We start from the raw sequence: 19,874 nt of genomic DNA, 5'->3' as shown, positions 1-19,874 counted from the left end.
ATAGTGAGCCAATTTCCTCTGTCCATCCTGGGGCACCACACCTCCGCGTTATATTGTCTCATAAATACACACATCCTTTAGTGTTGATGGGCCTCACTCACGCTGGTGCTTTATGTTTAACTCTGGGAGCACTCAGTTACACTTAGAACCACCTCAACTGATAACAGCCTTCCATTTCTATGCAAAGACAAGGAGGTGTTCGTTCACAGCCATCTAGAAAATCACAGCCATCCCCCACATCTGCCAACCGTCACTTATCTTTCAACCTTTACTACCAGGCAGCTTCCCTTAAAAAAAACAAAAACAAACAAAAAAAAAACCCTGGATTGAATGAAAGGGACACTGAAAGAGCCTCACTGTGTGGACAGAGCTACTAGATGACACTAAATGACCTGCTGGAGGCACTAGTGGTTGGCAAACGTCTTCAGTCTTGTGCCAACTGATCTACAAATATCTACTTCCACCTTGCCATATCCTAATTTATCTTAAGTTTCTTGTATTGCTGCAGGGGCGTACACCACAAGCTCCAGCTGTAGGAGGCTCGAGGAGTAGAAGGGCAGGACAGATAAGTGGTGCTGGTCTTTTCACCAACAGGGGACTGGAAATTTAGGCTGCAGGAGGAGGAGAAGGGGAGGTGGGGGTGATCCCTGTATGTGTCTGTGCACTGTTTATGGGTCACATCGGGTACATCTCTTTAAAAACCAAAAACATCTTTTTCTTTATCATCAAGGTTTTCGCAAAAACTAGAAACTACAAAAAAAAAAAAAAAAGTCTGTTTCAGCTGTGCACTCCGAGGCTCAGATGTTCTGTTTCTCTGCAAGCTGCCGCCTTCTCACCCCGCCACATGTGGGGAAGCTGTATCCAGGTGGTTCTTTCACGGGCCTCCAACCTGAAGGTCGCGCCAGCCGACATACAACAGGTCACTTCTGGACATCTGGCTTTGGGGTCAGGGTCCAAGCAGGGGCCCGGCGTATCAGCAGAAATATGGACACACACCTCAAGTTTGGTACCAAGTCTTAAAACTTTCGGGATTTGCCCTCTTCCAGAGTCGCTTTAGACTCGCATCATTCAACAAAACAATCACTATTGCCTGTTGTTGTCTGTTTGCGTGTTCGTTTGTTCCTGAAAACCTGCATTTACTCCACACTGGACTTGAATCAAGGAACTGGCGTCGGAAGTCAAGCAGAGTGGGAGGATGGGTGACTGGGACGGAGGTCGAGTCTCAGATGTGCCCTGGATTTCTTGGCGCAGCACCAGCACTGAGAGCCCCGGCCCCTCCCACACCCGTCGCCCGCACTCTTATCTACCTGTCTAGTGTTGGAAATCAGATGCTCTCCCTTTTTTTTTTTTTTTTTTTTAAAGTGACACGGACTCAAAAAGGCAACTGGAGCTCGAGCAAAATATGCTTCTCAATCATGGATCAGACAAGGGTGCGGGGGCAGGGGAAAGAGTTGAATTAGCAAATCTCTCTTTAAAGAAAAAAAAAAAAAAAGGCCTGGGTTGAATATGCACATGCTAGCTCATATACAGCATACAGCCAAGCGTACATAATGGGTGTGTGTGTGTATATGGCTAGATCTCTCTGTTTTCCACTTAGCCTGAGCCCCCTCCCTGCCCTGCCTTCAACCTTCACCCTGTGTGTCCTCCTCAACATGATATTTCCCAGAAGACAAGATCATAAACATATCAGAGTAATACAAAATAATGAAAACAAATACTTGAATCAAAAGAAGCGCCAATAATGTAATGTGAACACTTTTTGTAGTGGTTTTTTGTCTCATTCATACACTTCAGAGATTTTTGATAGCATCAGTTCAGAGTGAATTAAATTTGAAATACGAGTGTTGTTGAAAACAAAGATCGATATAAAGGCAAATTTACATCTGTCGTATTTGAGTGTTTGCACAAGGCTGCTTGTACTGTATGTTGTGTGAATGACTGTTTTAGTGTGTGTGAGGTGAAAATACGTGTGAGAGCTTGTGATTACAGCGGAGGAATTTCCGCCTTGTGATTCTTTTCAATTCAGTATACTTATGTTGTTGATTTGTTTTGGGTTTTTTTTCTTTTTGCTTGTCAAAAATATATTCTGATGTTAATTGTTACTAGCCTCTAGCGTTGCACTGAGTGTCGGCCTCACCCCTCATCCAGCTAAACGAACAACATGATACAAGTACTGAGGGGAGACGGGGACAGTTCATGTGTAAATGTTTACTCAAGGACTAAAATAAGTGTGTTTTTAAAATGTAATGTTTATCTACCTTAGTGGCTTTCATTGTGGAATAATCCAAGAAAGTATGGATCATAATTGAGTATTGCACCATTTTTCAGACTGTAAACCTAAAGAAAAAACAAGAAAACTGAAAAAAAAAATCACATATGTATAAAAAAAATGCAGCAAAAAAAGTATTTTGCAGACCTGTGGCCATAGATTGGGGGTAGAAGGACTTCAGCTCTCCCGAATCTGAGCAAACGGAGAGAGTGAAGGACAAGACATCAGACTGAGCCTTGGCTTCTAGGGCTCACTTCAGAGGTGCCTACCTTTTTGGTTTGTTAGCTTTCGTTCTGTTTTCACTTATGTTCGATTCACTCATGTTGTTTTTTTTGTTTTTTTTGTTTCCTGCAAGGCCACTGACAGTTTACAAACACTTTGTTTTTTTTCTGGAGTTCAGAAAAAAATCCACAACACAAAAATAATTAAACCATGGGAATGTTGGAAAAAGAAAAAAAAAAAGGACAAATGCTTCCATTAAAAAAAAAAGTGCAACACAACACTTCACAGAATGAAGATTTATTGTGCTACTTTCAGAACTCTGGGATTGAACAGTGTTGTCTTGTTCTGTTTAACCTTCTTTGTTCTGTGTTAATGTTGACTTCATGGACTATCTGAAGCCTGTATGTTTTATGTTGATTATATATATTTTTCCTTTATATAAAAAAAGAAAAGAAAAAAAGACATAATTGCTCACTATCTTGCACACACACGAAAAAGTGGATCTTGTCTCAGGAAGGCCAGGGTTCCAGAGTTCCAACTCCACGCCATTTTAATGTACATTTTTATGATGAGTTAAGAAAAAAAAGGATGATTTAAAAGAAACAATTCTAAGCACTGAAAGTTATGGATTTCAGAAGAAGAGAAAATACCTTTTGTTTCTAAATCCGTAGCAGTTACATAATAACCAAATAATGGACTTTAAATGAAAATGGAGTGCTTTATATATAAATCTATATATTAAAATTGCTTTACATTTAAAAACAAAAAAAAAAGGTCAATGATTTTGATTGTTAAAAAAAAAGACCGTGAATAACATGCAAAATGCTGTATGTTTGAATCTTTATTGTGTTTTCTTAATGAGGTCCCGTCCTGACTGAATCAGGAACATTGTGCATTACTCTTTCTTTCCTCTTTCTCTCTTTCTCTCTCTCATTCTCCCACAGCGGGTATTATTATTATTACGATTATTATTATTATTATTACTATTATTATTATTATTATCAATAGATAAATCAGACTTTTGTGGAACATTTTTCACATTTTGGAGGATGTTTTTAAAACATGAGCTGGTTGTAAAGGATCATGAAACTATGCACAAGTGTTTGGGGAGGGGTGGAAGATGGGGATTTTATGGCCTACTTCTACGTGGCTGATCTATTGCAGGGGTTTTTGGGATCCAATGTGTTTTTATTTTGCTTTTGTTCTAATTTTTTTATTTATTTTTTTTTTTGTAAAGGGGGTGGAGGAGGGGTGATTCATGTTGTGAACCCCCCCTGCCTCCAGCTTCCTTCCCCTGATTCAGATTGACCTAGCGCTACATCGCCATGCTGTGTATTCCTAAAACCAATGAGCGTCTCACTCTTTAGCACTGTGGGATTCTAGCCTGTCACCCTCAAGGGTTTTTTTGTTTTTTTGTTTTTTCTCTCAGTTTTTACGGTTTTCTTGAGGGGTGGGGTGGGGGATATGGGATTAGGGCTGCTTTTTTTTTTTTTTTTTTTTTTTTTTGGCCTTTTTTTTTTTTTTAAATATTAAGTAAAATGTCTGTACTGAGATTTAATGAAAAGTCAGTGGCTTGTAATGTTTTATTTTTTCTCTCTGTATATCTCTTTCTCCTCATAGAATGTGATTGTTAAATGACATGCACCGAAACAAATGTTTTCATGAACTATGGAGCTTCTTTCAAATATTAATAAAATAGCTTTTTTTCTTGGCTGTTAAAAATGTGTCTCTGCCTTTGTTCCACCAGACTCTACTCAGATCTTTCTTATTTCCTGGAACGAGAAGTCGTCTCTCGCCGTGATATCATATTTCTGCAGTTAGAGCCGGTGTCTTTTCCTGTGCATGCTTGCTGCGCTGTAGGTGACATCGTGTCAGGCTCTGAGGGTGAGTTGTCTGGGACAGGCGTAGTAGTTGTCCTGTGGTTGTCTGATGTTGGGGTTGGCGTACACGGGGAAGTTGACTTCCTCCAGGTGTGAGTGGGCCTCATGGTTATTTTGAGGGTTTCCGGCGCTCTGCTGCTTCCTGGTCATTTCCTCATAGATAGGAGCAGGAGTTTGTGGTTTGTCATGATGCCTCGCCTTCACCTACGACACATAACATTATTACTTTAGAAATCAATTTATGTTTAATACGGAATATTAACGAGCTTGTGCACAAAATATTTACCCTTTGTTCAACCCTGGTGCCAAAAATTTGGGGCACTGTGTAAAGAAAAAATTATAATTTGCTAATACTTTTTGTCATGCATTTAATTGAAAATAGTCCAAAGATGATATATTTAAATGTTTTACCTCATGACCCTCATTAATTTTTATCTTCATTATGGCAATGTGCCAATGACAAAAACTCAAGGTACTATAATATCATGATAAAAAAAGTCCATGGTGCAATATTTATCACAGTTTATTTTCTTTAATGACAACTTGAATAAATATGAACTTTTTTTAAAAATTGTGGTTGCATGCTTATCCTTAAGGCCTCAAGCTCCAATATGTTACAGATGTGTTGTCTTGGAAACTTTTTTCTTCTATCTGACCAACATTTCAAAACCAAGATATTCAGTTTACAGTCATAAAATGTGAGATTTCCACAAGCATTTATATTTGAAAAGCTGGAAACAGAGGATTTTTGACATCTTTGCTTCTAAAAATGATGAATTGATTCTTAAAATTGTTGCAGATTAACCTTCTGTCTGTGTTTAAAGGGAAAATTCACCACTTTTCATGCAGTTGTCGAATCAGTGTTGATGTTTTTTGCAAATTCAACTTTTTGATATATTGTATTGATTTGAATAATTTTCACTTTGCCTCTTTAAATAATGTTACACTCATGCATTGGACTACAGAACAAAATGAGGGGGACTTAGAAAGGGTTTATTATGTGTCAAGAGGAAGAAATAGTACAGGTCAACTACAGAGGAACTGTGACACTGCAAGCCTTCGCAACAACTACTGTAGAAAACTTGTTGCACCACAACACGACAGACCTCAGAAATGACACATTTGCTGAGTGAATACTCACACGTTTGTCTACAGCCAGCCAGCTGAGTATGAGCAGAAGAAGCCCTGCTGATGTAAAGACGGTCAGGAGCAGAGGGGTGTAACTGCGAGAACACTGGCACGACCTCCCTGCACCAGAAATACACCAAAACATGTTAAAATCTGAGCAGAGGTACTTGGGTTTAACTGCAGCAAAGTGAACTGAGCCACACACCTGTCCCTTCAACCAGTAAGAAAACCTTTTGTCTGCTGAGGATGATTCGGTCAGAGCCATTTCCCTCCGTGTAGCTCAGCTCCCACATGTAGATTCCGGTGTCATGAGGCTGTAAATGAGATATGGTCACATTGACCTGCAGGGAGTCCAGTCCTCCACAGAGCTGCAGACGCCCCCTGTGCTCAGGGTCGACCTTGAGCTTGCCATCCTCAGCCATCGTCAGCAGGGTGGTCTGGCTCTGGGCACTGCGGTGGTAAAGGTGGAGGCCCTTCAGGCTGTTGTGCCTCTGCTGAGGGGAGCAGGAGAGCTCCAGTGACTGGCTCTCCGTCCGCTTCCTAAAGATGAACTCTGCATACGCTGGAGGAGAAAAAATGAATTCAAGTTCTAGTAAAACATGTAATTAATGACAGATTTTAGTCATGCAATGTGTTCTTTAACCACCAAAATCTAATCAGTTCACCTTTGAGTCCAGGTGAACATTGGTGATAAGTTTGAAGAAATTCCCTCACAATGTTCCTAAGATATCATGTTCACAAGAATGGGAAGGACAGACAGATGATGAGAAACCATAACGCCTCCAGCCAGAAAAAATAAGTTTTTCAAGAACCACAGAGGTCCTTGAAGATATACTTATAAATGTGCACAAAAAAAAAAGACTGAGGGTCCAGTTTTATTTTAGATTAGCCGCAGACAAGCTGTATCGGTATTTTACTTGAGTATTAATTGTTTTGATTTTGATTTTTTTTTTTTCCAGGTATCTTTATTAAGTTTTAAGTTTTTGTGAACACACAAATAACAAATAATAAACAGCTCAGCAGAAACATTGGCCTACACAATCAACATTAGTAGTGATCAGAGAAATACATTGATGCTCTTTAAAAAAAACAAATAGTTAAAACAGACTACATATCATAAGCAAAAAAAAAAAAGGGGGGGGGGGGCATGGGGATGAGTCCACAGTCAGTCAAACATAACGTAAGCAAAGAAACTGGGTTGACACACAAATATATACCAAATATTTTTCCCATGTCTTGTATAACATCCATCCAATATGCTTGAATTTTGGGACAGGACCACGCGCAATGAGTGTAGGTCCCCCCAGAGATTTTACATTTTAGACATAAGGGTGAGACCTGAGGTTTCATTTTGTGTCTTTTGTTGGGAGAGATTTGCAAACGGTGCATGATTTTAAATTGCAACAGCCTAGCACGGTTACACACGGAAATCTTTTTTGTATGATCTCATTATCACTTCCCATTCATCCTCATCAATATTTATTGATTAATTTTTTTACTTTTAGTACCTAGATTTTAACATGAATATCTAAACTTTCTACACTTTACATGTTCAAAACAGTCATGTTACTGTTGTTGCTATCCATCAGTCCATATCATGTATAACAGATGAAAACAACTTAAAATAAATAAGACAAAAATGATGGAAAAGACGTAACAAGACAAAAACAATTTAAAAGAAGTAACAAGGCAAAATACATAAGAATATGAATCAGACGGAGAGGGAGACTCAGCTGTGGAGAAAAGATTCAGTTAGCTTTGCACAGAAACATCCAGAAGAAATGTCCAATGTCTTTTTTATTTTATACTCGGAGTACGTTTCAGAGGCTGTACTTGTTCACTTTTACTTGAGTAAAGAAGCTGAATTAGTACTTCTTCTTTCACTAGTCTTTACTTACACAAGTAAGAAAGAAATGTGTGTACTTTTGCCATCTCTGAAACATCTCTGTAAAGAAAATCTACCCTGTAGTATAAAAACAGTTACATTACAGTACAGTCTGTTCACTAAACAGCAACAAAGATCAGTTTGCATAGGATTAGTTGTAAAATGTGATTTTCTCTTACCTTCAAAGAGCTGAATGAAAATGAGAGTGCATGCCAAGCTTGTCTTCATGGCCTTTTCAGTTATAAAAGCACAAAGATATATCAACGCTCAGTCATATTGCAGCCTCCTCCTCCTATTTTCTTCAGTGTCTTGTGAGACTTTGTGGGGAGCCTCACTGTGTTTATTGTTCATCACCACAAAGCAGGAAGTAGACCTCAAAGCTTCAACTGCCGTTAAGATACTACAGTCGCTCTTCTGCACATCTGAGATTGACTTATTGAGTCTGTAAATATTTCTCTGGCTCAGGATGTTAAGCACCAGACTTCGGACACTAGATGTGTACCCCTTATGTATAAATGAAACTAAAAATAAAAATAAAAAGTCTCTTTAAAGGGGTTACTCAAGTATTTGTAAGTAATATAAACACTGTTCCACCAGCAGATTTGAACTGAGGGTTTTGTTTCATATCCTCTTAGATCTGAGCAGTGACTCTTCCTTCTTTCAACAAACAAGGTTCTGATATTATCAGGTATGAAGAGACAACGTGATAATATTAGCTTCTCTTTCTCCGTCACCGGAAATGTCTGGTCTGCACTTGCAACCACAAATGCCTGCAGCTGTTTCAAGCTGGGGTGGTTTGGTATTTGAATATGCATGTGTCTGTAGATGCACTGACTGACAGTCTGATACAGCAGCCCTGTTATAAAGATATAATATAAAAATAATAAAAAAAAATTTGGTTTGCATTTTATTTTACAGTGAACTAATAAGACATAACAAGCTGTACTTAGTATCAAATTAGATAAAACCAAGAAATAATATGTTCTTTATTAGATAGTATTAAACCTTTTTATTAAACCCTTATTTATAACAGTATTATAATGAATCAGTGCAGTCACTCATAGACAAAATATTACTTGGTACATCTGGTTTACATATAGCTTCTGAATGGGGAAGTAGCAGCTTTAGTTTGCAGTACAGTTCTGTTATAATATGTCTGTTGTAATTATCCTCTAATGAAGTGTATTAATGTCCAATGCTGTCTAATGAAGAACATAGTACTTCTAGTTTTTGTATAATTTAATACAAAGTGTAGCTTGTTATATCGTATTAATGTACTGTAAAATAAAGTGTGACCTATGTTTATGTGATATAATACAAATATATATATCTACCCCATATAAAAAAAGAAAATTATTACACACACACACACAAGTACCTAATTAAAGGTGCAGTGAGCGATTCTGGTAATACCAACACTCAATGTATGCACGCACACACACAACAGTTAAAACTTCCATTACAATATGCTAAATCCTTATTGTGGAATTTTTGCCCAATATGACAAAAACAAACTGCCTGCTCCAGCTCTAAGTGAATGTTTAATGTTTAATTTAAAACAGAACTGAAAAAAAAAGAAAGAAGAAACATATGTCAGTAACCAAGCTTATGAGGCTCTAGAGGGTCAACAACATGTCCGTCCTCAAGGTTGGAAAGAAGTAAACAGATAAATAGTTTCTACAGGTGATTAAGAAGTATTTCTACTGTCTGTTCTCTTGTAGGGGTGATACTCAACACCACCACTCTGAGATTCATAAGATTTCTACACAGGATGTTTTGTGCTCGAAGCCAAAGAGTTCATGGTGCTGTGATCACAATGACTACAGTATACAGAAAGACACTGGAGCTCCCCAAAAGCAAAAGCATCTCGATCCCCCCCTGGTGGTGGGATGCAGTACAGACAAATAATTTATTAATAATTTAAATATTTGTATGTATGTTGTATTTTGTGTGTCTTATGAGGGAACTACACCTCTAATTTCATTGTACAACCTGATCTGTATAATGATAATAAACAAACACAAAACACAAGTAAATGGCTGAATATAAGCTGAAGGGTTGTCCACATTAGTTATGCTGAAAGAAGTCACTGAATCAAGATGCTTCCTTTCTCATGTATGAGTTAAAACTCAACAAGTTTATGCTAATTGTAATTATACTTTTTTTCTCACTGTCCCAAACTCACTGTCTGCTTTTGTTAAGCGTCTTCCAAAACTGGAACTCGCAAAGAACAGAAAATCAAATGACTGCTGGCTACCAAAGTGCAGAGGCAAGAACAATAGATGAAAACAAAAGAAAACACGAGTTCCCTGAACTTTTGGGGCAGCATGAAGTGGATTTTCAGTGTGCAGGCTGCTATAATAGTAAACATTTACTAAATCCCTGACTACTGCAGCTGTGCACTCTATGGATTTATATTTTTAAAAACTTACTTAATTTAGTTTAAGATATTCTTTTATGTTGACCTTGTAGAAGCATTTTCAGCGGTTTTCTTTGTTTGGACTAAATGACTGCTGTGATGGAAAATCTGAAAATGAAAACCAAGATTGTCTTTGTGGTGTTTTAATAGAGCTTTGCAAAGGATCAGTACACAGTCACACAGAGTGTAAAAGGAACTGATAATGAGTCAAGAATGTAAATCTGTCTTGTAGGGTTAGGATGGACCTGAAGTGCTTATTGGGAGGGTCAGGATGTGATTGTGTTATCAGAAGTTGTTCTTCCAAAGGGAGAACAGCTGTGTGTTCAAGGACGAGTAACCAGTTACTGCCTGACAATACGTGAGAAGTGACTAAGAGGAACAATAGTGACCAGTTCAGCATATAATTTTCCCACTACACTGCATTTCTCTATTGCTTTTCTTGTGTCTTTTGACATTTTGATGCACTGTAAACCTATATGTATGTATAATATTTGTTATTTTTTTAAACATAAAGCCTAACTGTGGTAATTATGCAAAGGATAAAATTGAGAAAAATTGCTTTTAAAGTTATTTCACTGGCCAGATTTTGTAGTTATTGTAATTTTTAAACCGCTTTTTCTCTAAAACAACTAAAGATGTAGTTACAGTGTCAAGTCTGTGGATGGCAGTGTGGTACCTGCTGAAATCAGACTGTTGTCATGTGCCTCAGCTGGAAGCTGATCAGCAGATGATTGGACTCAGGTGTACAGTGCTGCTCTCTGGAGGCTGATTGTCTTCATAAAGTTTGAAAAGCTCACACTGCTTTGTTTCCTCGTGGGTCAGACAGGAGCCTTTGCATTCTGGACCGGTTTGAGTTACAGTCATGGAAACCGTGTATTTTTGTTTTAACCTCCTGGTTGGACTCTTGTTGTCAGATTTATGTGCCAAATCATCTTTTGCTTTTCCAAACAAACATGATTATTTTCAGGGACCTGAGGTCAACCAACACCCTGTACAGGAGCAACAAAAAGCTCCAGCTGAGGAACGAGAGCAGGTGAACACTGTCAGAGTGACCTGCCATCCAGACTCGATGGAGATTCTCATCAAAGCCGACATGTTTGAGGTTGGAGCTCCAGTTAATAGCAATGAGTTACGCCTTGGAGTGGAGCACGATGATTTCTGTAGAGCAGCAGCATCTTCAGGAAATGAGTACAGAATCATCGTTGGACTGCTGGACTGCGGCACCAAACACTGGGTAACTTAATTTATTGCACTTCAAGCACTTATTGTACACCATAACTTGTAGATCTGAACATATCTGCTTTCCACAGATGACTGAAGACTCTCTGGTCTACACCAACCTCCTCATATACTCTCCTGCAGCCTCTCCAGATGGCCTCATTCGAATGGAGGAGGCTGTGATTCCAATTGAGTGTCATTATGAAAGGTCTCTTCCCTTTTAAATGTAGTGTTTTTTGTCCATCTAGATTATTTTGGCAGCAGAGATGTCTGCCTTTTCTCTAGTGTAATGAGACTTGGATGGCACTCTGTGATCAAAGCAGTAAAAACATGCATTTGGAAAAACTCAGCAGCAATGTGTCTCTCCAGAAATCATGACCCAGTTACTCAAGGTAATGCAGATGATGTTATGAACAGTTTCATATAGGAAGTGCTTTCTAGTAGAAACTAGTCCTGGTAGATTCTACCACAGAGAGAAAATGGTTTCCTTTCTGGAAAAACAGATTTTTTTCAAATGTGTGGGGAGGGGATTTTAGCTATGCACCTCAGAATATCATTAGGTCCCATCATACTGAAGAGAAGCCAAACATGTCACTCATCTACTTACACCAAAACTGTCTGGATGGAAAATGGCACAACAGGCCAGTAGAAAAATCTGTTTTAGATTGTGGGATGAACTGTCCTGTTTTAAAATGCTTGTTTTCTATTTCTAAGGAAGTACAGTTTGTCCAGTTCTTCGCTCACACCTACATGGATCCCCTTCACGTCGACCCAGGCTGCAGTGGAAACCCTGGAGTTTGACCTGAGAATCATGACAAGTGAGTTTCATTCGCTTCTTGTATTGCTTTTATCTTTGTCTATGCTTACTAGTGTGTTTTGTGTGCAGATGACTGGCTATATGAAAGAAGCTCGAACGTGTTTTACCTCGGTGAGCTCATCGGCATTGAAGCGTCCGTCAGAGTTGGACATCACATAGGGCTCAGAGTGTTTGTGAGCAGCTGTGTGGCCACACTTCACCCAGACATATACTCTGTTCCCAGATACGTCTTCATTGAAAATGGGTAAGCACTTGAAGGCAGAATTATTTATTTAACCCTACCCTTTTGGTCTTACTGCCGCATCAACAAAAATGCGGCTTGACAATCCATGATGACTGACTTTCAACAAGAGCGCTCATTAGCGTTGACAAGGACCAAGCAGCACATCCCTGCAAAATAGAACCTATCAGTTCTATTTTTTAAAAAAGCAGTTATTTAGGATAAAAAGATTTTCAAAAAAAATGCAGAACAAGATTTGAATCAAATATTTTAAATATAACCATTGTTTCAACAGCAAAGTCAGTCTATAAACTCATTAATAACTCACTATTTTGTCATTATGGTATTTAAGTCTGTGAAAGGATGAGAAATTAAGACCTTTGTTTTTAAGATTTTGACATTCAATACTTGGAAGACATCCTGCAGGGTTGGGAAGGTTATTTTAAAAAATATTATTGTATTATTATTATTCTGATACAATTGCTAATTACCTGTTAAATGTGTACACCAAAATATCTTTATTAAAGTAATGCAATTTGATCACTTTGTTTGCCTAGATTCTTAACATGGTGCAATTATTTAGCATAATATAACTGGTATTCTTGGTGTACATTTAAGAGATAATTATAACAAATGACTCATAACTGAAGTGTACTACTTATTCCTGAATGGGGAGCAGGAGAACTCAGATTTCTCAGTCAATATAGCACACTGAGTTTTTCTTTAGTTGATTATATGTACATGTGAATTTTCCCTTAAGATTTTGGTGACTTTTTTCCCCTTCATAGGTGCTTGGTTGACTCCCAACTTCCGGGTTCAAGGTCCCACTTCTTGCCCAGGACACAGGATAACAAGCTGCACTTGGTCATTGACGCCTTTAGGTTTCATAATGAGGAGAGAGGAGAGGTGAGGCTGTGTTTCAGTTGGCTGCACATGCAGGGTTTTTTTTTTTTTACTCATTTTTTCCTCTCTTACAGCTCTATGTCACCTGTCATCTGAATGCTGTGCCTGTAAACGATGCAGAGGCACCAAACAAAGCATGCACGTTTGTAAATGGAAGGCAAGTGCAATCCAGTCTGAAATGTGTCCGATTACACTCAGCAGGAAACGTGTGCTAAAACATGACAATCCCTTCCAGATGGAGGTCAGCCGATGGCAATGACTACTTATGTGGCCACTGCCAAAGGCAAAATAACGCTGACCAAACCCCCAGTAAGTCCAGCAGCTCAGGTGAGTTTGGTCCTCGTGCATTTGGGAAGCAGGATGAACCTGATGGCTTCTGGAGGAGCGGCCTGAAGACGACTCACGGTTTGTTATTCAGTTTCATTATGACAAGTCCAATCTTTCAGTATTGGAATTTTAGCTGAGCGGTTAATGTTTTTCACCACTGGATGTCAGGATTTACACATGGCGGCTCTGTAACGATGTCTCGTGCTTCTCTATTCAGTGTTGGAACAGGAGACAAGTGTGGGTCCGCTGTTGGTCTTACCAGCCATGAAGAAAAGTGGGCCTATCCCTGTGGAAGAGCTTCCTCCTGTTCTCACCAAAATCAGCAGACCTTCACTGTACGGCAGCCAGTGGAGAAGTGGAATAAGTGACAGAGTTGGTGAGTTATAATCTCTATCAGGTAGAGAAAAAGAGAGGTATGTAAAATTTCTAGAACTGAAGGCCCTTATGCCTACTTTTATATTGTGTGCAGATTGCTTTAAATTTATACACTGAAATTACACATGTATATTCATACCCAAAAGTCCCAAACAAATTAATATGCACACTAGTGGAATACCTCCATTTTATATTTGGTGATATTACTTTAAAATTACATGCATAAATATATGCATTTTGTTTTCAGTACTATTCCAGAGATTAACTCCTTATTGTTCTACGTCTTTTTTTACACTTGTTCACTCTTGTTTGAAAAAACCTCTGGACACAGCCTGGAAGAATTTTATTTTTTACTTTATGCACCAATTTTCATTCTTGAACACATTTGGATATAGAATAAATATATTAATACCCAGAGTTTTGTTTTTAATTCAAATGTTAACATTTTCTTTGCCAGTTTAGAGCCTCTTTTTTGTCCTTATGACTTTGCCCATAATTTTTTGCTTAGATGGGTGGCTTCAAATTCCTTAGCAAAGGAGAATTGCAATGGTGAATTGTTTATTTAACCTAGATCTGGAGAAGGGACTGCTTCCTGATCCATCCACTCCAGATGAGGAGGAGGTTGAGACTGTTCCTTCTGAACAGGATAAAGACAAAGATGTCAAAAGTGAAACCGATCTAGAAGGTAAATTTTTGAGGGGGAAAAAAAGATTTTAAAATGTCACTTGACATGTGGATTAGAAATTTCTCTAATTTCAGATGACGACGAAGAAGAAGAAGAAGAAGAAGAAGAAGATGAAGATGACGACAGTGAAGTTGCTGCACCTCTAGAAAAGACTGCGTCGCTGGACAATAATGGAACAGCAGCCCTGAGTGACGTCAGCCCCACTACTCAGATTCCAGTCGATGTGACAACATTATCAAATGTAACTGTTACACAATCTGACCTTTCAGACACGAAAGACCCAAAGAGATAATAAACAATTAAAACTATACTTGCTGGCTTTTTTTGACTGCAGACTGGATATGAATCAACTGTCCACCCCAAGAATCAACTATAAAAAATATTGTAAAAAACTTTGTCTCCACTGATCTTTTCATCCTGTATCTATGTTTGGTAGATTAAAATGTAGTGTGTTTTTTTTTTTTTTTTTATTAGTGCTTATTTAGAGCCAAATACCAGCTGTGAATGTGACAGGTGTTCTCATTTTACTGTGGACTGGGTCTCTTACTTTTGTATGTGCAACTTACCTTTGTATTAATTTAACTCGTCTTTTACTTCCTACACCATGTCTTGTAATGTCTAAACCTGGAAAGCATGTGAAGTTTTTCTTGCTGTCATGTTCCAGCACTGTCTTAGAAAATCAAAAAAAGGAACAAAATGTAGCAACTGCATGTGGAAAAATGAGTACAGCAGTCTAGATAGTGAGTTGGACCCATAAACTGTATAATAAATAGGTTGAAATCTTATTTAATGTACCATTTATGGTTGAGGTGAGTTGTTTCCCCAGACTCATGGATGCTCAGGTTGGCTGCAGGAGGGCAAGACAAGTACAACATCATAAATAAATATAAACAAGCCCTCGCTTGTGAGTGCTACACTGTAAGTTGATCAGCTGTTTATAACTGTCAGTTGTCCGTCAATGTTAAGTTCAGCCCGTTATCCTGAAAAAAAACACACCGCTCTGAAAATACACGCTCTGGAGTTGGAGTTCAGTGACTGCTTGTCTTCTGGCTGCCAGGCTCTCTTAACATATTGCTCAGTTTAAGCATCTACTCCTAAAAGATTAATGACTTCTCACAGCTAAAGCAGACACTCATCTGGTGAACATTCAACATTAATTCAAACTACAATTAACAGGAAACAAAACAGAAATTTCACAGGGGGACACTGCAGCTGTAGTGCTGTCAGATAAGCCAGTATTTCTTTTTTTTTTTTAACAACATATTTCCTGATGACATAGTATGGTGATGTCACCAGTAGGATAAAATGTGGGAACATTTATAGTGATGATCCATGAAGCATGGGGGTTTAATATGTATCTGTTTCAATACTGATATATAAGAAAGGAGCACCAGTGTAAATTCTCCATCCTGTGGGACAATCATATGCAAGTATCTCAGTGTTACTGCAGCTTTAATGATTGTTCCACATCAGTTAATGAATGATTGCTTCCAGCTGTCTTCTCCATGTGACTGGTCTAAACTGGGAAGTGTTTGAGATACTGGGAGGATTATCTCCAGCGTTTGAATCTTCTGCATCTCGGTTAAAATACAGGAGAATTTGGAGTCTCTTGTTGTTATGAGATAGGAGCATGGCAGTGATGGTCGGTCACTCAGCCTCTCTGGCTCTGCTGCTGTCATTTGCTGTTGGTGTTGCAGATGCCATTCGATCTTTAAACGGGGGAACCATGATTGATGCTGAAGGGAGGCAATATAAATCTGCTGCGTTAAGAACCGATGCAGAAAACATCAGGGGGCCGCAACTCAGCGGTGGATCCACTGTCCGTGTACATTGCACGGAAACATCCATGATCATTGGGGTGAAAGCTGACCTGTATAAAAATGGCCGTCTTGTGTCTCCTAGAGAGCTTTTTTTGGGAGAAGCAGCAGAGCGCTCACAGAGCAGTCAGTGCCGAGCTGCTGCTGCTGCTGGGGACACTGAATATGTCATTGAAGCTGGACTGCAGGACTGTGGCTCCACATTAACTGTAAGCTGTTGATGCTTGATAGTGTTACAATGAGGGACTTAAGAAAGTTCTCTGATTTTAATGTTTTCATTTCATCTCCAGGTATCTGAGGACTTTGTGATCTACTCAAACAAGCTGATCATCTCACCAGCTGCCAGTTACCATGGCATCACAAGGACGACTCGTGTAGTAGTTCCTGTTTCCTGTCACTATAAAAGGTGAGATTTTATTGCTGTCTTGTAGGATGAGGACATTTCTGCTGTTTAAGACTTCCTCCTAATGGCTGACATGCTAACTTTGTTGGACAGAACACACTTGGTGAGCAGTAACTCTCAGCAGCTGACCCTGTCTGCTTCAGCAAAGTATTCAACAGATCAATCAGCTTTCTCTCTGAAGCTGGTGACAGGTATGTGTGGGCTCCAATGGTTTTTCTTGATAAGTGTGCAAGTAGTGATATTTGTGTCCCCCTGTAGACGACTGGACAAGTGAGACCTTCCCAAGTGTCCTCTACCTCGGAGACCTCCTGCACCTCGAGGCGTCTTACACTGGTCCTGATTCAGGACAGAGACGACTCTTCATTGACAACTGTGTTGCCACTCTGTCACCTGACGCAGCATCAGTCCCCAGATACTACTTCATCCAAAACCATGGGTAAGAGTAGCTCAGTATACAGTATGACTTTGACTTAAAGGACCAGTGTGTGAGTTTTACGCTGCTCTGTTGGCAAAATATGGCAGAAATTGACTATGGGTGTTTTCAGTAGTGTATAATCACCTTAAAGTAAAGCTAGTTGTTTTAGTTTATATCTACAGAAGGCACGAGTCCTCCTCCAGCTGCCATGTTTCTACAGTAGCCCAGACAGGACAAACTAAACACTGGCAATGCAATTGTTATGCCTAAGTCAAAAAGATTTATAGTTTTATTTTTAGCTAAACAAAAAAGTAAGTAGAAATAAATGTTAAATAAATCAAAAGATTCAGTTTTGAAATCAAATCTCTACAGTAAACATATGCAACTATATAAAAAATTCCTTCAGTTGAAGGGAATAACCTTGGTGCATAACTTAGTGATTGATTAAGGTACATTTAACCTTTTTTAACAATGCAGAAATATCCGTTTCCATCACATTATTTGTTCTTACATCCATACTCACTGCTACATGCCACTAAATCCTTTTTAATTCTTCAATATCGATTTCAAGATCTGCAGTAGATGGAATGCAAAAATACACACCTGTAACTGAATGACTGGCCTTTTCTATGCATGTTTTTTTTTTTTTTGACAGGTGCCTCACTGATGCAAAGGAGGGAGGATTAAACACTCTGTTCCAACCCAGAATGAGATCTTATTCTCTTCGGCTTCAGCTTAGTACTTTCTTGTTTCACCAGGACTCAAGGAATTCGGTGAGCCACTTATACCCTGCGTGATCTAAAATGTTTAGAAATGCTACAAGATTGTATAACGTCATTTCTGTGATCTTTAGTTATTTATCACTTGCCAGCTGAAAGCCACCTCTAAAATGTGGAAGAGCAGCCCCATCAACAAGGCCTGCAATTATGTGCATTCAAGGTGAATTTTATTTTCTTTTGCAGCTCCTCACTTTGAGAACAAAACCTGGTACAGCTTCATTTGCACTGTTTATATTTATGTGCTGACTCTGGTTTCCTGCAGAGGATAAATATCCGGCCCAGAAAAACAAATCTGTGCAATATAGTGGCCATGATATTTCTTTCAAAATTACAGAAAACAAGTATGTTGACAATTTTTGTAAATCTGACATAAGTGAGATCGAGTGCTCAAATCAAATTAAGTTTAAGGTTGCTGTTTTGTTTTGTTTTTTATGACCACACAAATTAGTCATTATTTCTCTTAATGATACTAAAACTGAAAGAGCAACAAAACTGCAGAGAAACCATGAACTGTATATTTATGAATGAACTAGTATACACTCAACTACAGTGTGTTGTACTACAAATATATTAAGGCTGGCAGTCAAATTGTACTGTACAGTTTTTATTAAAGAATTCTGCATCTTTTCCTCATCAGATGGAGAAATGTGGATGGGAGTGATAATGTGTGTCAATGTTGTGACAGCACTTGTTACAAAACTTCTCCCAAATGGAACAATGAGACAAATCTGAGACGTCTGATCCCTGAAGGTATGCTGTGGTAGAGTCATAACTAGTGTAAATGTGTTATTTTTGTGGAAATGTCCCAACAAAATGCTCTTCTATTAATTTTTTGGTAATTAATGTTTCAGATAACGTGAATTGTGGAACTGTAACTCTTGGTCCGTTGATGATTTTCCCCAGCAAGTAGGCAAAGAACATAAATCCAGACAATAAAAATAAGTCAATATTTCAGTTTTGTCATTTGAATTTTCTTGGCATGGCACCATTAAAATCAACCATCCTAACTGTGCTTTCAATGATTTTATTATACAATGTAACAGCAGATCAATCTACAAGGACAACAAATGTGAACTTTGTGAATATTTTGTTCATTTGTATTAACACACTTGGCACTTGACTATTAAAAAAACAAGTCTTTTTGTTTTTATTTTGAAAATTTACATTGGAAAAAAGTAGTATGGTGGTGGCAGGTACAGTACCTGCTTTAACCATCAGTCAGTGGCCTTAATTCAGTAGTTATTTAGAATCATGAGTGTTCACTGCCCTCAGTTGGTCACAATGAGAAACTGCAACATTAAATTAAATAGGTCAATTATGTATCACTTTTAAAATATGTACACAAACCAAGCTGATAACCACTGTGGCACTTACTAACACTTATAACACCGGTATCAAAATTGTAAGTATAAGTATATTAAGTTAAATGAGAAAGAGCTGTTTTAATGTGTTTTTTCTGGTGTGGAGAGACCAGACAGAGGAAGCTATGACACTTGTAGCTAAACATTAGGACAGTTTTTGGCAGCATTCTTGCTAGCTAGTCTATTCATGTTGTACAATTCATAATGTAAAGGAGTTAATGGGTGAATAACCATGTGATACAATAAACACAGAAATCAACTTGCCATGTCCGCCAGTATTTGAGCTGTACTTTTTTCCCCAAATCAAGTTGTTGGATGTTCAATTTCTAAGTGATGAGAGTCAAGAGAAAGCAAAAAAGCACCCCTTAAAGCACCCCTTTAAAAGGCTTTTTTATGGTGGATGTCAGAAAAGCCTTAGCGGGTAACTGCAACCTTAAAATGTCAGTGCCTATTCAATTTAAAGTGTGAAGTGTCACAATTTTGAGTACATATATGAGATCTGTGATTCCTAACCAAATAGAGCAGTTTTTTCCCCCTCAAGATAGATTCTAGCAATTCAAGATTTTTTTTCTACATAAAGTGTATTAACTGTATACAGAATTTAGATGGTCCTAGAGGGTCTCCATTAGTACTGTTAAGACTGACAGAAGCCAAGATTTATACGCAGTTATGCATGAGTGAGAACAGAGGAGCAAATTAGCACAGCAAATTATCCTCATTTAAAAAAGTATACTGGTGTTTTATGGTTGAT

At 38.4% G+C, this 19,874-nt stretch overlaps 3 protein-coding genes across 4 annotated transcripts; 2 read left to right on the top strand and 1 right to left on the bottom strand.

The window, feature by feature from the left end:
- Positions 1–2,592: 2,592 nt before the first annotated feature.
- LOC146309630 (uncharacterized) lies at positions 2,593–7,743 on the bottom strand. Its single transcript, XM_084744805.1, has 4 exons — positions 7,564–7,743; positions 5,705–6,061; positions 5,513–5,619; positions 2,593–4,575 (listed from the first exon to the last, which is right to left on the bottom strand). Exons 1-4 carry the CDS (start codon positions 7,610–7,612, stop codon positions 4,363–4,365), a joined length of 726 nt encoding a protein of 241 aa, XP_084600931.1. The 5' UTR covers positions 7,613–7,743; the 3' UTR covers positions 2,593–4,362.
- Positions 7,744–10,584: 2,841 nt separating this feature from the next.
- Positions 10,585–14,802, top strand: LOC146309629 (zona pellucida sperm-binding protein 3-like). 2 transcript variants are annotated; one of them, XM_084743630.1, is made up of 10 exons: positions 10,585–11,037; positions 11,114–11,229; positions 11,736–11,839; positions 11,908–12,082; positions 12,847–12,964; positions 13,036–13,118; positions 13,197–13,366; positions 13,506–13,664; positions 14,235–14,348; positions 14,453–14,802. In XM_084743630.1, exons 1-10 carry the CDS (start codon positions 10,666–10,668, stop codon positions 14,638–14,640), a joined length of 1,599 nt encoding a protein of 532 aa, XP_084599756.1. In that variant the 5' UTR covers positions 10,585–10,665; the 3' UTR covers positions 14,641–14,802. The 2 variants fall into 2 exon arrangements, with proteins under 2 accessions (XP_084599756.1, XP_084599757.1); XM_084743631.1 differs by having other exon boundaries at positions 10,586–11,037; positions 14,456–14,802.
- A 1,113-nt stretch (positions 14,803–15,915) lies between these two features.
- On the top strand, positions 15,916–18,932 carry LOC146309628 (zona pellucida sperm-binding protein 3-like). The gene is made up of 8 exons (XM_084744358.1): positions 15,916–16,374; positions 16,456–16,571; positions 16,662–16,759; positions 16,827–17,004; positions 17,639–17,756; positions 17,837–17,922; positions 18,400–18,512; positions 18,614–18,932. Exons 1-8 carry the CDS (start codon positions 15,979–15,981, stop codon positions 18,670–18,672), a joined length of 1,164 nt encoding a protein of 387 aa, XP_084600484.1. The 5' UTR covers positions 15,916–15,978; the 3' UTR covers positions 18,673–18,932.
- The last annotated feature ends 942 nt before the right edge of the window (positions 18,933–19,874 follow it).

The sequence above is a fragment of the Lutjanus erythropterus genome, chromosome 19, assembly GCF_056507025.1.
Source record: "Lutjanus erythropterus isolate fLutEry1 chromosome 19, fLutEry1.hap2, whole genome shotgun sequence".
In the NCBI taxonomy this organism is placed as follows: domain Eukaryota; kingdom Metazoa; phylum Chordata; class Actinopteri; order Lutjaniformes; family Lutjanidae; genus Lutjanus; species Lutjanus erythropterus.
This window is presented reverse-complemented; position numbering and strand designations above follow the sequence as displayed.